Source organism: Anarhichas minor, unplaced genomic scaffold (assembly GCF_050575085.1).
Source record: "Anarhichas minor isolate MPS153535 unplaced genomic scaffold, ASM5057508v1 ptg000068l, whole genome shotgun sequence".
NCBI lineage: Eukaryota > Metazoa > Chordata > Actinopteri > Perciformes > Anarhichadidae > Anarhichas > Anarhichas minor.
Genome location: NW_027466514.1, coordinates 844,850 through 862,500, shown reverse-complemented (window position 1 = coordinate 862,500; position 17,651 = coordinate 844,850). Strand labels below are relative to the sequence as shown.

The following is a 17,651-nucleotide window of genomic DNA, read 5'->3' as shown; positions in this document are numbered from 1 at the left end:
TTGCAAGGACGAGCATTACTCAGAGGACATGACTACAAAGTTAGAATTAAAAGAGACAATTCCATCGAGATTGGAAAAACTCATGAACATGAACGTTGCTTCTTTTTTTCTGGGAATATTAAACTCTTCTATGAGGCTGGTTGTTGTGCTTTTCTTCCGTATAAATTCAAACTGCTGCACACTTTCTTTATGACTTCCTGTGACTCAGTTTGAACTCTTACTTCCACCTTCCCGTCTGTCTCTGACTCTCGTCTGTCCTCGATGTGCTGCAGGCCGTTGGTGACGAGGTGAAGGATGAAGATCCAGAGGAAGACGTCAGCGAGCGTCTCAGTCCGGCTTCACTTCCTTCCATTTCTCTGCTGTCGCCCAAAGCCATGGAGACGGCGGGGCGCATCATCAAGTTTGAGGAGGAAAAACGAGAAAAGGCCAAGGTCAGACATTATGATTCTTAATTATCACAGAAAGTCAACATTTAACGCTGGATCAAAAGGTCGAAGAGTTTTATACGACAGTGTAAATGACTGACATTAAACTGTTTGTATCAGAACATCTTCATCTTTCAATGAATTAGATCTTTCAGAGGACTCATTGATTAATCAATCAACAGAAAACTAAACTGACTTATTTATGATTTATTTATGTTTATATAAACTTTCATGTTTCAGTATATTTGTATAAATATATATAATGTTGGACTCTTAGAGTTTGTTACTTGTTAATTTACTGTAAGCTTCTTTTTAAAAACCCTCTTTGTCCCACGTTTGGCTGAATATGTCACTTCAGACCGTTTCTTGTGTTTAATACACACCGGTCCTGATGTATGTATGAAAGCTGTTTACTGTAAACGTGATTAACAACAAAGAGTCTCACCTGGTGGACGTCTTGAACGTGTCTCCTCAGTTGGCGCTCAAACTGCGGCAGGAGATGCACGAGAAGCTGGTGGCCGTGGTGGCGAGCTCCGAGTCGGAGCAGCTGAAGCGCTTCGAGGAGTTCATGGAGCTGAAGCAGAGGCAGGAGTTCCAGAGCATGAGGGACATGATGGACCGAGAGTAAGACCAGGACGGCCAATCTGAATCTGAACGTGAAATGTTATTTATGTGCCAATTTAAAAGCTGTTCTGGTTCTCCACTGTTCTCTCCTTCAGAACGAAAGAGAGCATCGGGCGTCAAGAGAAGCTGAAGGAAGAGCAGCGACACAGGATGAAGGTATGATCGTCTTTAAAGGTCTAAAGAAGTCTGCTGCTATTTATCAAGCATCTCATAGAAAACCAGATCTAACCGGGTAAAAGTCTTCAGAGACGTAGTTTAGATTCATGAGTCAAAGCATCCATGTTTATATCAGAGAACTGAACATCTCCTGTTAGCAGCAAGTTGTTTTGTTGTTCGGTATAAACACATATTTTCCGTCCTCGGCGTCAGATCATCAACCTGCGTCTGAGGGAGGCGGAGCAGCAGCGCCTGCGGGAGGCGGAGCTCGAGCGTCAGCGGCAGTCGGACGGCCGCGAGCGTCTGCGTAACCTGAACACCATCCAGGAGGAGATCCTGCAGCTCAACCAGCTGCTGGAGCCGTCCGCCCGGACCAGGGCCGACCTCGGCTCCTACTGCACCCGCGGGAACCAGCTGTGCTCCCAGCTGTCAGAGGTGGTGCGCAAGACGGCAGAGGTGAGTCTGACTGGAAAATCATTGTTATCAGATAATCTGTTTATTACGACCTGGTTTGGTCTGGTTAAGTCAAATAACTCGATGTAAACAAACTTATTTGGAAGAGAAAATAAAGCTCAACATCAATATTATCGCCTAAACTTTTCATAACAGTCCGTCACAGTTTTCATTGCTTTTGTCTGTAATATGTCAGAAAATGTGGGAAAGATGACGTCTTCAGATCGCTCTGATATCTGAGAGATATTCCATTTATAAAACAGAGAAAAGCGTCAAATCATCACATTTGAGAAGCTGATAAATAATGAATGACGGAGCAGAAATGATGGAATAATTTCCTGTGAACAGAGTAATCGATCGACTAATTGTTTGAGTGTCTTTGTGGCGTTCAAGTGAAAGTTTTATGTACACAATGTTAGTTTTTAATCTTTTATTTAAATCTACACTTCAGCTCAGCTCGACCCTCTGGTTGCTCCATCATTTAAACTCTGTGTGCAGTCGAGAAGTATTAAAAAAGTATCTTTTCCGACGATATTAAATATGTCAGACTTTTGTGACAACGATGCACACGATATCTGGAATGTTAAAGTTAAATACAAATATTTCATTCAGTTTTAATACTACAGGGTGAGTATATAATGAGTGCTTTGTGTATTTTATATATATATTGTACGCGTGTTGTTTTTCTTCCGAGCTGCTCTCGGGTTTCCTGGTTCAGGATGAATCCAGTCTTGAACCTCTAGGACCGGATCTCTGATGTGGATCAGACCTCTCATCAGACTCCGTGACCTGTTTCTGTGTGTTTTTCCAGGGAGAGTTTCCCAGCGTGGACGACATGACGGTGGCCGAGCGAGCCCTCCACGAGATGAGGGCTCTGATCCGGCTGATGCAGGAGGACGTCGCCAAGGCTCAAGAGAAGAAGAAGAAGGACGAGGATGAGGAGGAGCAGCGCAGGCAGCGGGAGCAGCTGCAGGCGCAGCAGGAGGCGCAGAAGAAGGCGGCGGAGTCGGCCAAAGAGAAGGCCAAGAGGAAAGGTGAGTCCAGTTCATCACTCTGATCATTATTAATATAGAGATTGAGATCTTTTGAGAGCAACTTCAAGGAAAAAGATGGCTGCTCGGCTTAAAACATTTGTCCTCCAACAGGTCTGCAGAACAGCGCTGAAGACGGCACACTGAAGTGGTACAAGGAGCTGCAGCAGTCGGCTGCTCAGTGCGCTCAGTCCTTCGAGCAACTCCACGCCGCTAAAGACGCTCAGGTGAGTGAGAGCTTCAGTAAACACCCGAGTCCTTCAGGCCGCTTCACAGACAACATCTCAGCTCTCTACCCACCGCTGTGTGGTAGACCAACATCGCTCCTTTGCTCTTTATTATCTATTTGGGCTGCTAGTGGTGTAACGGACCAAAACTTTAGTTTATTTCCTTATTTAAATTGTGTTTTTATGAAGAAAACACTATTAATTATTATCATTCTCTGAGACGAACAGATGTTTTTTGATCTCCAGTAACCCGCTCTGACGTGAAGCGCTGCTGTGGTGATGGAGAGAGAGAGAGTGCAGCGGTTCAACGTTTGATTTCTCTTCTCTGCATTTAAAGACCAAGAAGCTGAAGCTGGAGCTGCAGAAAGCTGCCAGCATCCCCGTCAGTCAGATCTCCAGCAACTCCGGATCGCAGCTCCGAGAAATCTTCGACAAGATCGACAAGCTGCTGTCGGGACGCGCCGTGGTGTCGGGGGGGCGGAACATCTCCACCTCCCAGCATCCTCAGGGGCTCGACTTCGTCAGCTTCAAGCTGGCGGAGAAGTTTGTGGTGAGTCTGTTCTTAGATGTTTAGATGCGTTTTATCCAAGAAACTGTAAGTACACCTTACATTGTGTTTGCATCAAGTCCTGGAAGAGTCTTAAACTCTCCTTAAATTCATCTTAAATCCACTTTTGCATGTTTAAAATGTTTTAGTCTAAAAAGTTATGTAGTAATAAACAAAAAAAACACGACAAACTAAATGACGACACAGCTCCTCCTGGCAATTAATTATCTCCCCCCCGCTGTAGAAACAAGGAGAGGAGGAGGTGGCGTCTCACCACGAAGCCGCGTTCCCCATCGCCGTGGTGGCGTCCGGCGTGTGGGAGCTGCACCCTCGGGTGGGCGAGCTCATCCTCGCTCACCTGCACAGGAAGTGTCCGTACGCCGTCCCTCACTACCCGCCCATGAAGGACGGCACGGCCGTGGAGGAGTACCAGAGGATTCTCGGTTACCGCGTGGACGACTCCGGGGTCGAAGGTCAGGACAGTTTCCTGAAGAGGATGTCGGGGATGATCATCATCCAGCTGAGGTGGCCCTACGGCTCCAAGCAGGCGGTGAGAGGCGACCCTCCTGCACTCGTATTTATTTGATACCGTTCAGCGTCTTTAAACCTCTTGGCTCTCCTCGGTGTGTTCCAGGCGGCTCCTCACGGGCTGAACAACGGCTGGCGTTGGTTGGCTCAGATGCTCAACATGGAGCCTCTGGCCGACATCACGGCGACGCTGCTGTTCGACTTTCTGGAGGTGAGTCCTGTTCGTTAAAAGGTCACGTTGCTGCGTCTACACACACACACACACACACACACACACGAGAATATTAAGATAGAATATACGCCACATACTCTTGAGGAAGAGTCTGTGGAGAGTCTATGAAGCGATCCAACTTTTTGTTTTTTTGTTTCCACTCATTGATTTTCTCTGTAAAATACACAACGTAAATGTTGTACTTGTTACTGTACTACATCTCAGAGGTACTTGTTACTGTACTACATCGTACTTGTGTTGCAGTAACATTAATCCAGAACCATCAGATATGATAGTAAAACATTTTACTGATCAATCATTACTTGAAGTACTTTAAGTACATTTAGGTGATAATACATGCAGGCCTAACTCGTAGTGTTTTCACAGTGTGTTGTTGGTAAAGGGTCTGAGTTTTACTGCGGTCAGTGAACGCAGCGGTGTGTGTTGAATACTCTGCGTCTCCTTCAGGTCTGTGGGAACGCTTTGATGAAACAGTATCAGAGCCAGTTCTGGAAGCTCATCCTGCTGCTCAAAGAGGAATACTTCCCGAGGTACTCGCTCATTTAAATATTTAAAGTATGTTTAGATTTGTAGTTTGTCAGAGTTAGTTGAAGTTTAACTTGCGATGTGATAAATGTGTTTAGGATTGAAGCGGTGACCAGCAGTGGACAGATGGGCTCAGTCATCAGACTCAGACAGTTTCTAGAGGTACGTAGTGCTAGTATTAATAGTAGTATTATTCTACTCTTTGTTTTGTATATCTTTAAAAAAAAAAAGCTTCATTAATTCTATTCCCAACACGACTTATCTGTTTTATTATTGTTTGTATCTTATAATAACAATAATATTTGTGTGTGTGTGTGCGCCCGCCCGCCCGTAGACGTCGCTGCAGAGCCGACAGATCCGTCCGCCTAAAGGCCAGCTGAGCTCCATGTTCTGGGCCTCGTGATGGAGGAAGAGGAGGAGCCGCCATGTTGGATGTAGCGGCGTGACGCTGTACAGGACTGAATGACGGGGGGGGGGGGGGGCTTTAGTCGGTAATCGGGGAAGAGAAGTTGAAGCTGACGCTCATGAACTTCAGTCTTTAACTGGACGTCTCTCAGAACTCAACATGTTTGGAAGAAATTTGTTTCCAAATTTTTTTTTTTTAACGCTTCTAAACCTTCAACATCTGTTCAGAGTTTTTTCTGCTTCTTCCAGCTTCAGAATGTACTTCATCGAGGTCTTCACCATGAGGTGTTGCTGTGATTGTTTGGATGTAAACGTTCAGGATCATAGTGTTGAAGCTGTTTTAACAGTTGTCACTAGTTAAGAGCTCTGATTATACTCACTCTCTCTGCCGTCTGTTTTTAGTTCAACAGTCGCTGCTCAGACTGTTGGAACGATTTTAACTTTTGTCTTTATGAATCCACCATGTGGAGCAAAGACTTGTGGGTCAGATGAGCTGTTGAATCATCGTGAAGGAAGATTATATTTATCAAAGAGTTTAACTGCTGAAGCGCGTCAGTCGCTATTGTTCCAAAACACTAAAGATTTGATCATAAATCTGAGTTTGTGGAGGAGAGGTCTGAATATAATGTGGATTATTAGTGTTAATAGAATGATCGTCTCCATCTGTGAACCAAATGTCTGAAATAAAACCTCGTCAGCAGTTTACTCAGTTTGTCGGCCTTTGATTTAGTTTTCCTCTTTTTGTAAATTAGACGATTCTACGGAGCCTCACAAGGGTCAAAAAAATGGGAACTATGCACCGAAACACCAAGTTAAATGTGGCCATAAACCTAATTAGTTTAAATTATAAAAATATAGTTGGTGTGGAAGCTGACTTTAAGAAAAACTGATGTATAAATGATTACTAAAGATGTAATAACTCAAGTCAGTTTCCTTTTTATTATATTTTTACCTTTTTACAACTAAGCACATCAAGTTGGTTTTAATAAAATTAATTCAGAAATGCATCTGCAGTTTAAATACACAAACTGGAGGGTCACCAGTTCTTACACTTTAATATAATTGAACTCCTGAAGAGAACAGCATCAGATGAGCTCATTGATTCCTGCATCAGTTACAATCACCTGAAATAAAATGATCTGAAACAAGTTCACACACAGAAATAAATCCTAAATCACTTTTTCCAGACAAAGCTGAAAGTATCCGACTTTAAATGTCAACTTAACTAAATGATAAACTTAGCCGAGTCAACTGGACCAAATTATCTTAATTGATCAGCTAAAGATCATTTATTTTCAGTCGGAGGTTTAGAAGCTAAAACCTTCATATTTATCGGCAAAAATTGGAGCAAATGTGAAGAAATTAAAACAGATTTTTACTTTTTATTTTTCATAAATACAAGCAGCACTCGAGTCTTTGCAGGAGCCAAAAACCAAAGAACCGGTGGTTGAGACCGGCTGAAATAAACCATGTTCATTCACAAAGAATGAAGACATTATGAAGACTAGTGTGAACCAGTTTTTATTTGGTCATGGTGAAGACTGAAAGTATTTGAGTTAAGCTTTTATTGTGAGTCTGGAAATGTGTAAAGAAATAGATTTCTAGATCTGCATAGAAACTCTGCAGACTGAAGTATTAAAGGGACGATTCGTGAGATTTTCAGCTCCATGTAATGAAAAATAAAACAAACACTTGAGGGAAATTAACAGAATCGCTGCTTCAAAGATAAACTTATGGTTTATTTAATTTGTTGCAGTTCCCACCGCTCACCAGTGGAGGCCAGTAAAACCAGGCTGGTGTGATAATTCCTCTACAGCAGCAGCTTAATAATTAAATGGTCAAATCAGATATAAGGCGATAGTATTTATGTGTTTAATCTCTTCATCTACATAAACGGCTGCACGTTTGAATCCATTCGTTTATCAGGGATTCTCAAACCCCTTTCACAATAAAAGCGGGTCTTCTTTCTTCCTGTTTCCCGGTCTCCGTCCGTCCGTCTTGGCAGTTTACCGTTTAGTCTCTCCGGTGTTCTTTCACTCGTTCACTCGCGGCCCTCGTGGTTGAGCGACGCCCTCTCCATACGTCTGTACCAGTGTTTGACTTTCGTGTTCACCATCATGTCGTCAAACGCCTGCAGGCCGTCCATCACTCTGAGCACGCCGAACACCGCCTGCAGAGGAAACAGTTCAACCACAACACATTCTGTTCACCAGGAAAACAATATAAGAAAATAAACAAAGTTTTAGGAGCCAGAAAATGAGAAGTGTTTATCGTCTGTACGGTGGCCATTAAAGGACATTTTACAGACTAGTAATGAATTAATGAATCAACACGTTTTATACCAAAAGCCTGAAGTTTGTACGTTACCGTACATTTACTATTAGACATTAACTTTATATACTTCTACTAATGGGTTTACTACGTTTAAATCTCCGTGCAACCTTTCTACCATCTTTGATCCCTTTATTTAAACTTATGCACTATTGTATGTCTTAGATTCTTTGTATATATTATTATTTTATTTATATATTGAGCTTTGTTGGATGGGAGCTTCTGCTTCTCTGCACCTAATAATAATAATAATAATAATAAAACATGCTAACTGTTAGTGTTTGTGTTGAGTTATAAGAGTTTAGTTCTCACTCTAACAATTAAAAATACAGTTAAAAAGAAACATTTATATCAGGACGAGTGCATAAAAACTAACAAAGTTTGAAGAGAAGAACAGAACATTTGTAGCGTTTGAGTGAATTCTAATTGTTTTATCTCAAAGTTGATGCTGAGTTTTAAGAACTGTCTGCAGATCCCCAAAGGGACGTGAAACCTGCAGACAGACAGAGAGACAGACAGAGAGACGTGTCCTCTCACCAGGTCGGCCAGGTTGGGACGATCTCCTCCCATGAACTTCCTCTTCTTGCCGATGGCTGCCACCCAGTCGTTGACGGCCTTGTAGAGATCCTGCCTCACGTCGTCCTGCAGCTCGTATCTGTTTACCCAAGAAGAAGAAGAAGAAGAAGAAGAAGAAGAATCACTACTTTGACCTCCAAAATAAAAGATCTGTCATTAAAAACATTTTCACAAACAAAACGGAGACAGTTTGGAGCTAAACCCGTTTAAAGGATTCCTCACCGACTCTTCAGCCGCTTGGCGATGAGAAACATGGCGGCGGCGCCGACATATTTGGCGAAGAATCCTTCGTAGGTGCTGAACTTTCCCTCACGCACGATGTAGTCGAAGGAGGCCAGGGCCTCGCCGGTGGTCCGGTACACGTTGGGAGATATGAGATGCACGAGCCAGTCGTCGACCCACTGACGCCACTTCATCTCCTCTCTGAACACAAACCAGTTTATACACAGTTTAACTGTTTTTACAGGTGTGCAACGCAGCCATTGGATGACAGCAGCCCTTCAAAATAAGAGTATGCCAGAGAGAGATTTAAAAGATCTTACTTTCACAAATAAAATAAATAAAACTGATGCATTTTCCACTTACATTTTAAGCGGCATCTAAAGAATCTCAACAGATGAATAAGAACTGGAAAACATTTTAACACTTAAACTGCACGCAGCAGTAATATGGCCGCCGCCTGAAGAGGTTAAAACTCTCTCTGCACATACTGAAACATCGAGGCAGGTTTATCAACGTGGAGGTCAGTCAATGAGGAGGAGGAGGGTGACATTTATATTTACAGAAACACACTAATGACGCCGCGCTGTTATTGTGACCTGCCGACTTTAATGAGGATCCGGTCTGGGACCAGGACTCACTTCTGCATCTCCTTCTCTGGGTAGAGCGCCGTGGCCTCGGCCTCGCCCAGCATCACCCAGTACTTGTTGGAGTACTCCGTCACCTCCTTCCCACGGTTGTTCACAGACTTCATCTCCGGATAGCAGCGAAGGATGTCCGACACGTTTTTGTCCCTAGAAGACAAAACGTTCACATTTAAAGGGCCAGCGCACCCAAACACACACCAAACACACCGTATATTTCCTCCATTACCTCTAGTGCTGGACACACATGCATCATAGTTTGGATTTTATTTGCCCGGGCAATTTTAGAAAAGTAACTTTATTGAATCTGCCCATTATTTTCTTGATAAATCACCTTTTAAATTTTCTAAAATGTATGAAAATAGTGAAAAACGGGCGTTGTAATTCCCCACAGTCAAAGGTAACGTCTTTAAGTGTGTTTTATTAACCCGACCAACCAAAACCCAAAAGATCTTCAGTTTACCGTCACGTATGATGAAGAAAAGCATAGAAATCTCACATTTATGAAGCTGGAACCAGCTCACTTTTGACATTTATACTGTAAAAAAAAAAATGACTCAAAACAATTTAGTGATTTTCAAAATAGTTGCAGATTAATTTAAACTGTGAAGTCTGAAGACTATCCAGTAAACCTGAGACATTATCTAAATGCAAAGACACATTTCTGCTGAATTTCTGACGATAAGTTCAATGCTTTGAGCTCCACAACCACATGAGTGAAGCTTCAACTTACTTGCTGAATAAATAAGTCTTGAGGGAGCTGATGATGACAGACGAGTCATTCAGTTGCTGCAGAGAGAAAAGACAAAAAGACACGGAGGATTTATTTATGAGGTCGCCATCTTGGATTACGGCCGTCGCCATGTTGTTTTTTTTGCAACCAGTGAACAGGAAGTGACCATATATGGACTGAGGAGTGACGTAGAGACGCCTTATACGTCTCTGGTAGAGACCTGTCAATCACCGTGTAGCCCCGCCCTAAAGCAGCCCCTGCTTTATGGTCTGTTTGACTCTAAATGGACCATAATGTACTAAATGAACATCATGCTGTATTGAAGAAGACTTGAAACTAGAGATTGAGACCATGAACTCATGTTTACAATGTTTACTGAGGTAATAAATCAAGAGAGAAGTAGAGTCATTTTCTCATAGACTTCTATACAACCAGAGGAGTCGCCCCCTGGTGGACACTAGAGAGAATGCAGCTTTAACACATGAAGCTTTGACTTCACTCGGCAGAACCGGAGGTGAAGAAACATTTTGTCAGTCTTACCACGTCGCTATCCACCATCAGGATGGGCACTTTTCTGTAGACCGACCACTTGATCTCCTTCCTCATCACCGGGTTCACCTCCACGATCTCGTACGGCAGCCCGTGGTAGTCCAGGAAGGCTCGCACCTTGCTGCAGAAGGGACAGGTCTTGTACTGGTACAGGGTCAATGCCAGACCTCGTCCTCCTGAGACCTGGAGCGAGGCAGAAGTATTTGAGTAAATGTACCTAGTTACATGGCACTACTACTAACTAGTAACTTAATCTGTCAATACTAAACGTAGGTGGAGTGAAGGACTTAGTTCAGGTGACCCTGTCAGCAGAAGTTAGGTAACAATGGAGATCAACGGGACACCGGCTCACAGTGTGACCGCGTTAGAGGCTCTGGAGAGCGGACTCACCTTGGTCTCCTCCTCGGCCAGGTGGTGCTGCTGAAACCTGTACTTCACAGTCTGGTATAAACCCAAACCTCCACCGAACAGGACGACGGTGCAGCCCAGCACCCTGGACCGGTACCCTCCGGTCCGCAGAGAGGACAGCAGATTGGACCGGTACCCTCCGGTACCGTACGTCCTCCTGGACCCGCGAGCGCTCACATTCCCCACCAGAAAGGAGGCTGGAGACTCCAAAATACTACCGCCGACCTTACGGAGCGCTCTGGTGGTGCAGGCGGCCGCCATGTTGGATTTACATAAAGTACCAGAATGCACCGCGGGGGAGAGGATACGTTTCAGTGTCCCTGAGAAAATAGGGCATTAAATAAAGGTCTGTGGAGGAATACAGGTAAGATATGTTTTAACTACAATTTACAAGGTCTGAAATCATAAGTACAGTCTTCTCATTATTACGAATATTAAGGAGGAATGTGGATTTGTTAAGGCCGTTTTAAAATAGAATAAAAACAGATTTAAAAGCATATATTTTGTTAGTTTACGTATCTTTAAAAAAATAAAAATAAAAGTATGCTATTAAATACTTAAAAATAAGTATTTTGTTTGTTTATTTTTGTATAACACCTTGGCCAGACTCTACAGACAATAAATAGCCTTTTGGCTAATTCTAGATTTAATCATGTGGATTTATTATTTTGCACTGCCCCTTCTCTCCAATAAACTAAACTTAATGTCAATATTATATGTAAAACATTAATTGACAAAAAAACTAATCAATAGTTATAACTAAAGTCTTGCTATCATTGTTATTTTTAAGGATGAATGTAAAATTGTTACAATCGTCTTGAAATAGTAAAAAAACATGCATAAAAGTGCATATTTTGTAAAATTTCTCATTTCCTAATTCTACTTATTAATACATTTTAGAATTAAATGCATGCATTTAAAATTTTTTTTTTAATTTAAAAACATATTTTTATTTATATATATATGTAAATGATTAAAAGCTTGAATTTTGTATCTTATATTATTTATGTATTCTATTTATCATTTGCTAGAATTAAAAGTATATATTCAATATACATTTGGTGGGGTGTGTTCTCCTTTTTAAGGATGAATATAAAATTGTTACAATCGTTTTGAAATAGTAAAAACATATTTGTTATTATTTCTAATTTGTTGTTTCCACTTAATTCATTTTAGAATTAAATGGAATGCATTTTTTAAAATTATTTTTTAATTTAAGAACTTTTTATTTATACATGTGTGAATTAATAAAAGTTTGAATTTGTTTTGTATTTTTATTTTGTATTATTCATGTATTATATTTATTATTATTAAATAATTATTATTATTAAGTATATATTACATTACAGATATATTACATTATAATATACATTGAGGTGTGTTCAAGTGCGTCCAATGTCTCGCCTCCTTCTGCGTCGTGTGGTGCGTTCACAGAGCGTCGTTATTCTGAGACACACTTTCACTCTCCGCCCGCAACAGCAGCAGCAGCAGCAGCAGCGTCTTGTCTTCAGCAGCATCCATTTAAGCATCAAAATCAGCCACATCTTCTCCGGAGTCTGACCACTCCTCTCCGGGATGTCGTCGTCGTGCGAGCAACGGGCGCGGATTTAGTCGGAGACTTTTCCGTTGTATTTATTCATTTAAAAAAAAATTGGACTTGAACACAGCGGACCAGCGATGGACGAAGAGCAGACAAATAAAACATTTTTTTTGCTGAGATTTAGCTTGCTAGCACACTAACGTTAGCTTAGCCCTTAGCACGCTAACTCAGCTAGCCGTTGGTTGTTTTTTTCCTCCATGAATACACCGCCCGTTAATCTCCTTTTTATATGAATGTGGAGACACACTGGAGCCAGTGAGGAACATTTATCTCAAGGATAAAATAAAGCACCGTAAAGCTGTCTTGCTAGCCTCCCAGCTAGTTAGCTTCAAAAAACCGTTATTTTTCTTTTTTTGGGGTATTATTATTATTTTTTCTTCTTCTCTCTCTTGCTTCATCCGTGAAGAAGAAGATGCCGACAGAGGAGGAGTGTGTCTGAACGGGAGGACGTGAACTGGACACAAACACTCTCTCCATGAAGGTCATGATACTGAGAGAATGATCATGCTGGAAAAACAGGTAAGAAATTCATCTGCTTTTTAAATGGCACACCTGAGCTCATTTGCATATTCGGTAATTAGGGGCGTGACTTAGACCTGCTTTAACAGCTTGTGTCTGATTGAGGATTTGTGCAGCAATTCTTCAGGTGATCAATACTCAATATCTCTTAATGACACATATTTACCATCGTTATAACCTTTCTTCCTCTCTCTGTCTGTCTCTGTCTCTCTTTTCTCTCTCTCTGTCTCTCTATGTCTCTCTATTTTCTCTCTATGTCTCTCTTTTCTGTCTCTCTTTCTGTCTCTCTCTCTGTCTCTCTTTTCTCTCTCTCTCTCTCTCTCTCTCTCTCGCTCTCTCTCTTTTATATAATTGTATATTGAATATATTTGTTGTTGTTTTTTATTTTATTATTGTTGATAACATGATAACATCACGTTTGGAGCTTGTGATGTTAATTTCTTTGATATTTTGTGGACTAATAATGTATTAATAATATAAATACTTGTTAGTTACACCCCTAAAATAAGTTTAAAAACAATATAGTTTATTCCATATAAAAATGCAGTGTTAGTAGTAATGTAAAAATGTGTTCAGACTTATTCATCATGGTATCGATTAATAAACTAGCATCGGCCAAAAAGGGCATGAAATAGTGCAGAAACCAATTAATCAATTAAGTGTGAGGAGGTTGGAGGTTTGATGAACCTATGTGGAGTCCCAGTGCATGCTGGGATATATATATACTTTTGAGTTTTTCAGCTGCGTGTGAGTTTGGGAAAGTTGTTTATACCACTCTTGATATTTACTTATTATTATATCCGCGCTTTATTCACCTATTCTGTTGCTCCATGTCAGTTTCCTGTTGCTTCTGTCTGCTCTGTATAGACGGGTTTAGACTCACATTCAGAGGGCAGAACCTTCTGCTCTGCTCTGGTTTAGTCCCAGTCCTAGTTGACAGCGAGTCGATGGAGTCGTCTCTCAGCTGCAGACGGATTGCCGCTGTGGTGCCGCTCCGCTCGGAAGCTTTCCCCATAGTTGTCTATAGGAATGCTGCTTGCTTGCCAAATGCTTGCTACTGCGGTGACGCTCGCTTGCAGTTGTTGTGCAGTAAACTGTACCGACCGTAGAAAAGATGGATGAAAACATGTTTAATATTATGAGGCGGTCACGTGTCTTTGACGGTGGCAGTTAATAAGGCTGGAATCTACTTAAAGCTGCTACAAGGAACTTTTAGTGTTGATTCTGTTGGTCCCTGTGGACTAAAGCTGTAGTGTCTCTGAGCACCAGAGTCTCTTTAGAAAACCTCCCATGCTACTGCAGCAGGGTCTGACAGTCTGCCCCTCTCAGTCCTGGTTCTGGTTCTCCCGTGCCTCCCTTCCCTCCAGCGGGTCCAGCAATACGTCCTGGGTCTCCAGCAGCGTGGTGTCGGTGTTGGCTCCCAGAGAGGAGAAGCTCTGCTCCTGGAGGAGGAGGCGCTGCTGCTGCTGCCGGGAGCTGAGCTCTCCTCCTCCCTCCGGAGCTCCGGATCTGGGTCTGTCTACGGTGGACCGGTCTCTGCTGGAGGATCTGGGTCTGTCCATGGTGGACCTGTCTCTGCTGGAGTATATAGATGTGTAACTTATGACACCTTAGGACATCTAGGAGCCGGTTCTCAAGGGGAACCGATTCTGGATTCCCATCTCTAGCGTTTTCCCCGTCCAACAAACAGATGGCCTGATTATTTTGCTATTTGTCGGGTGGCGCCTGTTAAATAAACTTCTTCTTGTACACCAACATTTATGACACTGAAAGGTTTATTCCAACACAAGTAAACACGATGAATCGGTCTTAAAGGTCTTTGTTTAAAACACAGATTTAACCGTCAACAATACTGGATTTCACTGTAAACAACCTTTTCTTCTTTTCTCCTCCTAAATCCTGTTTCCTCTCGCTGGTGTTATTGATGTTTATCCTTCTTTCAAACCATTTCTTTCCCTTTTCTTTCCTCGTACTATTGGAGGAAATGTAGATGAAGCTGTGAGCTTCTTCTGTTCTTGAAGCTCGACTTCCCCACGAACATGTCGGACCTCTTTGTCTGATGGAATGTGACAAGAATCAGACATTTTTTCCTCCAGTTTTTCAGTCCTGAGGGCCTTTTTATTTTGTTTTTGTTCAGAAGCATCAGCTGTGTGTGTGTGTGTGTGTGTGTGTGTGTGTGTGTGTGTGTGTGTGTGTGTGTGTGTGTGTGTGTGTGTGTGTGTGGAGGAAGGGCCTGTCCTTGAAGATGTCTCGTCAAAAGCGTTTATTTCTCCCGTGGAGGAATGTACAAACTTGTGTTGCAAAATGCAGGAGCGGTGTAATATTTCCACTTGTTGCTGATTGTTTTCGTGGTCAGCTGTGTGTGTGTGTGTGTGTGTGTGCGTGTGTGTGTGTGTGTGTGTGTGTTTTACATCCAGAAAAAGACAGTAACATGATTTTATTTGATCAATTCTGTTCAGTTTTTGAAGCGTTTAAGATACAAATCAGTGACAGAAGACATATTAAATCTGTTCAGCCGATCGTCATCTCTGCTCTGAAACATGAGGTAATAAAAATATAAAGAAAGACATTTTAATTTTTAAGATGCAGGTTAAAGTCTGGTCCGAAAACATTGGATCTCGTGTGATTTTCTTTTCAATATTATTGAAGAAATGATTATGATTCATGTGGTTTTCAAGAGCTCAATCGTCCTGTCGATATTTATATCATAATATGAGCTTCAAAACAAAATGTTGGCATTTCATCAACATTATCGCATATATTTAGCACAACTATTTCATCTGTTTTAACATGACAATTACTAGACAGGTTACGGCCTGCAGGTCACAGCCGGGCTTCCTGTCCTGGCCGGGTATCAGAGGAGGAGGAGGAGGAAGAGGAGGATGAGGAGGAGGAGAAGGATGATGATGAAGAGGAGGATGATGAAGAGGAGGAGTTGGTCTTATTTAGCCCCGTGACGAGCCGGCTTTGCCTCTCTGTTTCCATGACTACAGTATTCAACCGTGGGACGTCTTCTGAATGTGAAAACAGATCCCAGTGGTTCTTCTTCTTCTTCTTCTTCTTCTTCTTCTTCTTTTACTGCAACAGCACTTCATCTTCACTCTCACTGTGTACTTTTTATATAAATCACGACCACGTCGAGCATCATTAGCGTGTGAATATCGGGGGGGTTTGGATTCTGCCTTTTGTTTGAATCCTCCTGAGAGACTACACAGGACCTGGACCTGGACCTGGACCTGTTAGAGCCAATAGCTCACCTAAAGCAAAATACTAAGAAGCCAAGTGAAAGAGAGAGAGAAGCGCTCTTTGCTCTCTTTAGACCATCGTTGTGTTTGTATATTTCCCCAAAGACACAGTAACGTAATTACAAAGCGTGGATGTTTGAACGGAGCTCAGTTTAGTGAGTTTAGGAGGATCAGTTTGGTACGTTTAGGAGGATCAGTTTGGTACGTTTAGGAGGATCAGTTTGGTACGTTTAGGAGGATCAGTTTGGTACGTTTAGGAGGATCAGTTTGGTACGTTTAGGATCAGTTTGGTACGTTTAGGATCAGTTTGGTACATTTAGGAGGATCAGTTTGGTACATTTAGGAGGATCAGTTTGGTACGTTTAGGATCAGTTTGGTACGTTTAGGATCAGTTTGGTACATTTAGGAGGATCAGTTTGGTACGTTTAGGATCAGTTTGGTACGTTTAGGATCAGTTTGGTACGTTTAGGAGGATCAGTTTGGTACGTTTAGGATCAGTTTGGTACGTTTAGGAGGATCAGTTTGGTACGTTTAGGATCAGTTTGGTACGTTTAGGAGGATCAGTTTGGCACGTTTAGGAGGATCAGTTTGGTACGTTTAGGAGGATCAGTTTGGCACGTTTAGGATCAGTTTGGTACGTTTAGGAGGATCAGTTTGGCACGTTTAGGAGGATCAGTTTGGTACGTTTAGGAGGATCAGTTTGGCACGTTTAGGATCAGTTTGGCACGTTTAGGAGGATCAGTTTGGTACGTTTAGGATCAGTTTGGTACGTTTGCACTATAATGAAACAGAAGTAAAGTGGTCAGAGCAGCATGAGATGTGCGATTAAAAAACAACCTCAAAAACAAAAAACACGTTTTCTTAGCTCTGAACTGGTTTGTTTTTCACAGTTCAAAGCAAACTTGCTTCCTTTTCTATCACGGTTTCATCCATTTGGGGTGAAAGCCGTGTGACCTACATAGAGTACGACGACTTCTAGACTAGAAATATTATTTTTGAGAGATTGCAGGAGGCTGTTTGGGCCGTCGGTAGGAGAGGAAATGTGTTTGAGATGGACTCTGAATGACTGCTGATGTGGGGAACCCCTCACCTGCACACAGCATGCAATGACTGAGAAGATCCACTTCAGTGTGAAGGTAAACTTGACGGGGTTCGTTTGCACCTGGACGATGAAACTCGGATCAAACTAGACGTTGCAGATTGAGCACAAAGCTCACGGTGTACTTTGTGTACTTCGACATATGGCTGCAAAACAGGAAGCATCGATCGCATGCTCGTCTACGTATACTTTTAAGGCTATTTCATACATTTCTGTGTCCGCTTTGGTCCGCATTACGTAAATATATGCAAAGCATGTACGCTCCACAAGAAGAACATTACAGAGTGGTTTGTTTTGAAGAGAGGTTGTCCACCCTCTAAGGAATACATAGACAGCCAAACAACGCTGTGCATCACCAACCAGAATATAGTAACCAGGCGGTTCTGACGAGTGAAGTCAAAGCTTCATGTGTTAAAGCTGCATTCTCTCTAGTGTCCACCAGGGGGCGACTCCTCTGATTGTATAGAAGTCTATGAGAAAATGACTCTACTTCTCTCTTGATTTATTACCTCAGTAAACATTGTAAACATGAGTTTATGGTCTCAATCTCTAGTTTCAAGTCTTCTTCAATACAG

General features: G+C 42.1%; 3 protein-coding genes across 3 annotated transcripts in view; 2 read left to right on the top strand and 1 right to left on the bottom strand.

Annotated features, from left to right (window-relative positions):
• gle1 (GLE1 RNA export mediator) overlaps positions 1-5,858 on the top strand; it is an 8,100-nt gene extending 2,242 nt beyond the window's left edge. Inside the window, exons 3-14 of the mRNA XM_076078873.1 lie at positions 273-431; positions 901-1,049; positions 1,145-1,205; positions 1,419-1,661; positions 2,470-2,692; positions 2,804-2,916; positions 3,254-3,466; positions 3,708-4,013; positions 4,098-4,202; positions 4,671-4,753; positions 4,847-4,910; positions 5,083-5,858. Of these exons, the coding sequence (XP_075934988.1) occupies positions 273-431; positions 901-1,049; positions 1,145-1,205; positions 1,419-1,661; positions 2,470-2,692; positions 2,804-2,916; positions 3,254-3,466; positions 3,708-4,013; positions 4,098-4,202; positions 4,671-4,753; positions 4,847-4,910; positions 5,083-5,151 (1,788 nt within the window). The 3' untranslated portion in view covers positions 5,152-5,858. The remainder of the gene's footprint in view (positions 1-272; positions 432-900; positions 1,050-1,144; positions 1,206-1,418; positions 1,662-2,469; positions 2,693-2,803; positions 2,917-3,253; positions 3,467-3,707; positions 4,014-4,097; positions 4,203-4,670; positions 4,754-4,846; positions 4,911-5,082) is intronic.
• A 657-nt stretch (positions 5,859-6,515) lies between these two features.
• Positions 6,516-10,880, bottom strand: ptgesl (prostaglandin E synthase 2-like). Its single transcript, XM_076078874.1, has 7 exons — positions 10,596-10,880; positions 10,197-10,388; positions 9,657-9,712; positions 8,921-9,073; positions 8,283-8,483; positions 8,022-8,139; positions 6,516-7,323 (listed from the first exon to the last, which is right to left on the bottom strand). The coding sequence occupies exons 1-7, from the start codon at positions 10,872-10,874 to the stop codon at positions 7,195-7,197; spliced, it is 1,128 nt and encodes a 375-aa protein (XP_075934989.1). The 5' UTR covers positions 10,875-10,880; the 3' UTR covers positions 6,516-7,194.
• Positions 10,881-12,224: 1,344 nt separating this feature from the next.
• LOC142934371 (ral guanine nucleotide dissociation stimulator-like) overlaps positions 12,225-17,651 on the top strand; it is a 45,344-nt gene continuing 39,917 nt past the window's right edge. The window contains exon 1 of the mRNA XM_076078925.1: positions 12,225-12,732. Within this exon, the coding sequence (XP_075935040.1) occupies positions 12,712-12,732 (21 nt within the window). The 5' untranslated portion in view covers positions 12,225-12,711. The remainder of the gene's footprint in view (positions 12,733-17,651) is intronic.

Coding starts and splice junctions, on each gene's coding strand:
- ptgesl (XM_076078874.1), bottom strand. CDS start 10,874: ATGGCGGCCGCCTGCACCACCAGAGCGCTCCGTAAGGTCGGCGGTAGT. Junction 9,713..10,196: donor TGATGGTGGATAGCGACGTG/GTAAGACTGACA, acceptor TTCTCTCTGCAG/CAACTGAATGACTCGTCTGT. Junction 8,484..8,920: donor CCAGAGAAGGAGATGCAGAA/GTGAGTCCTGGT, acceptor GTTTGTGTTCAG/AGAGGAGATGAAGTGGCGTC.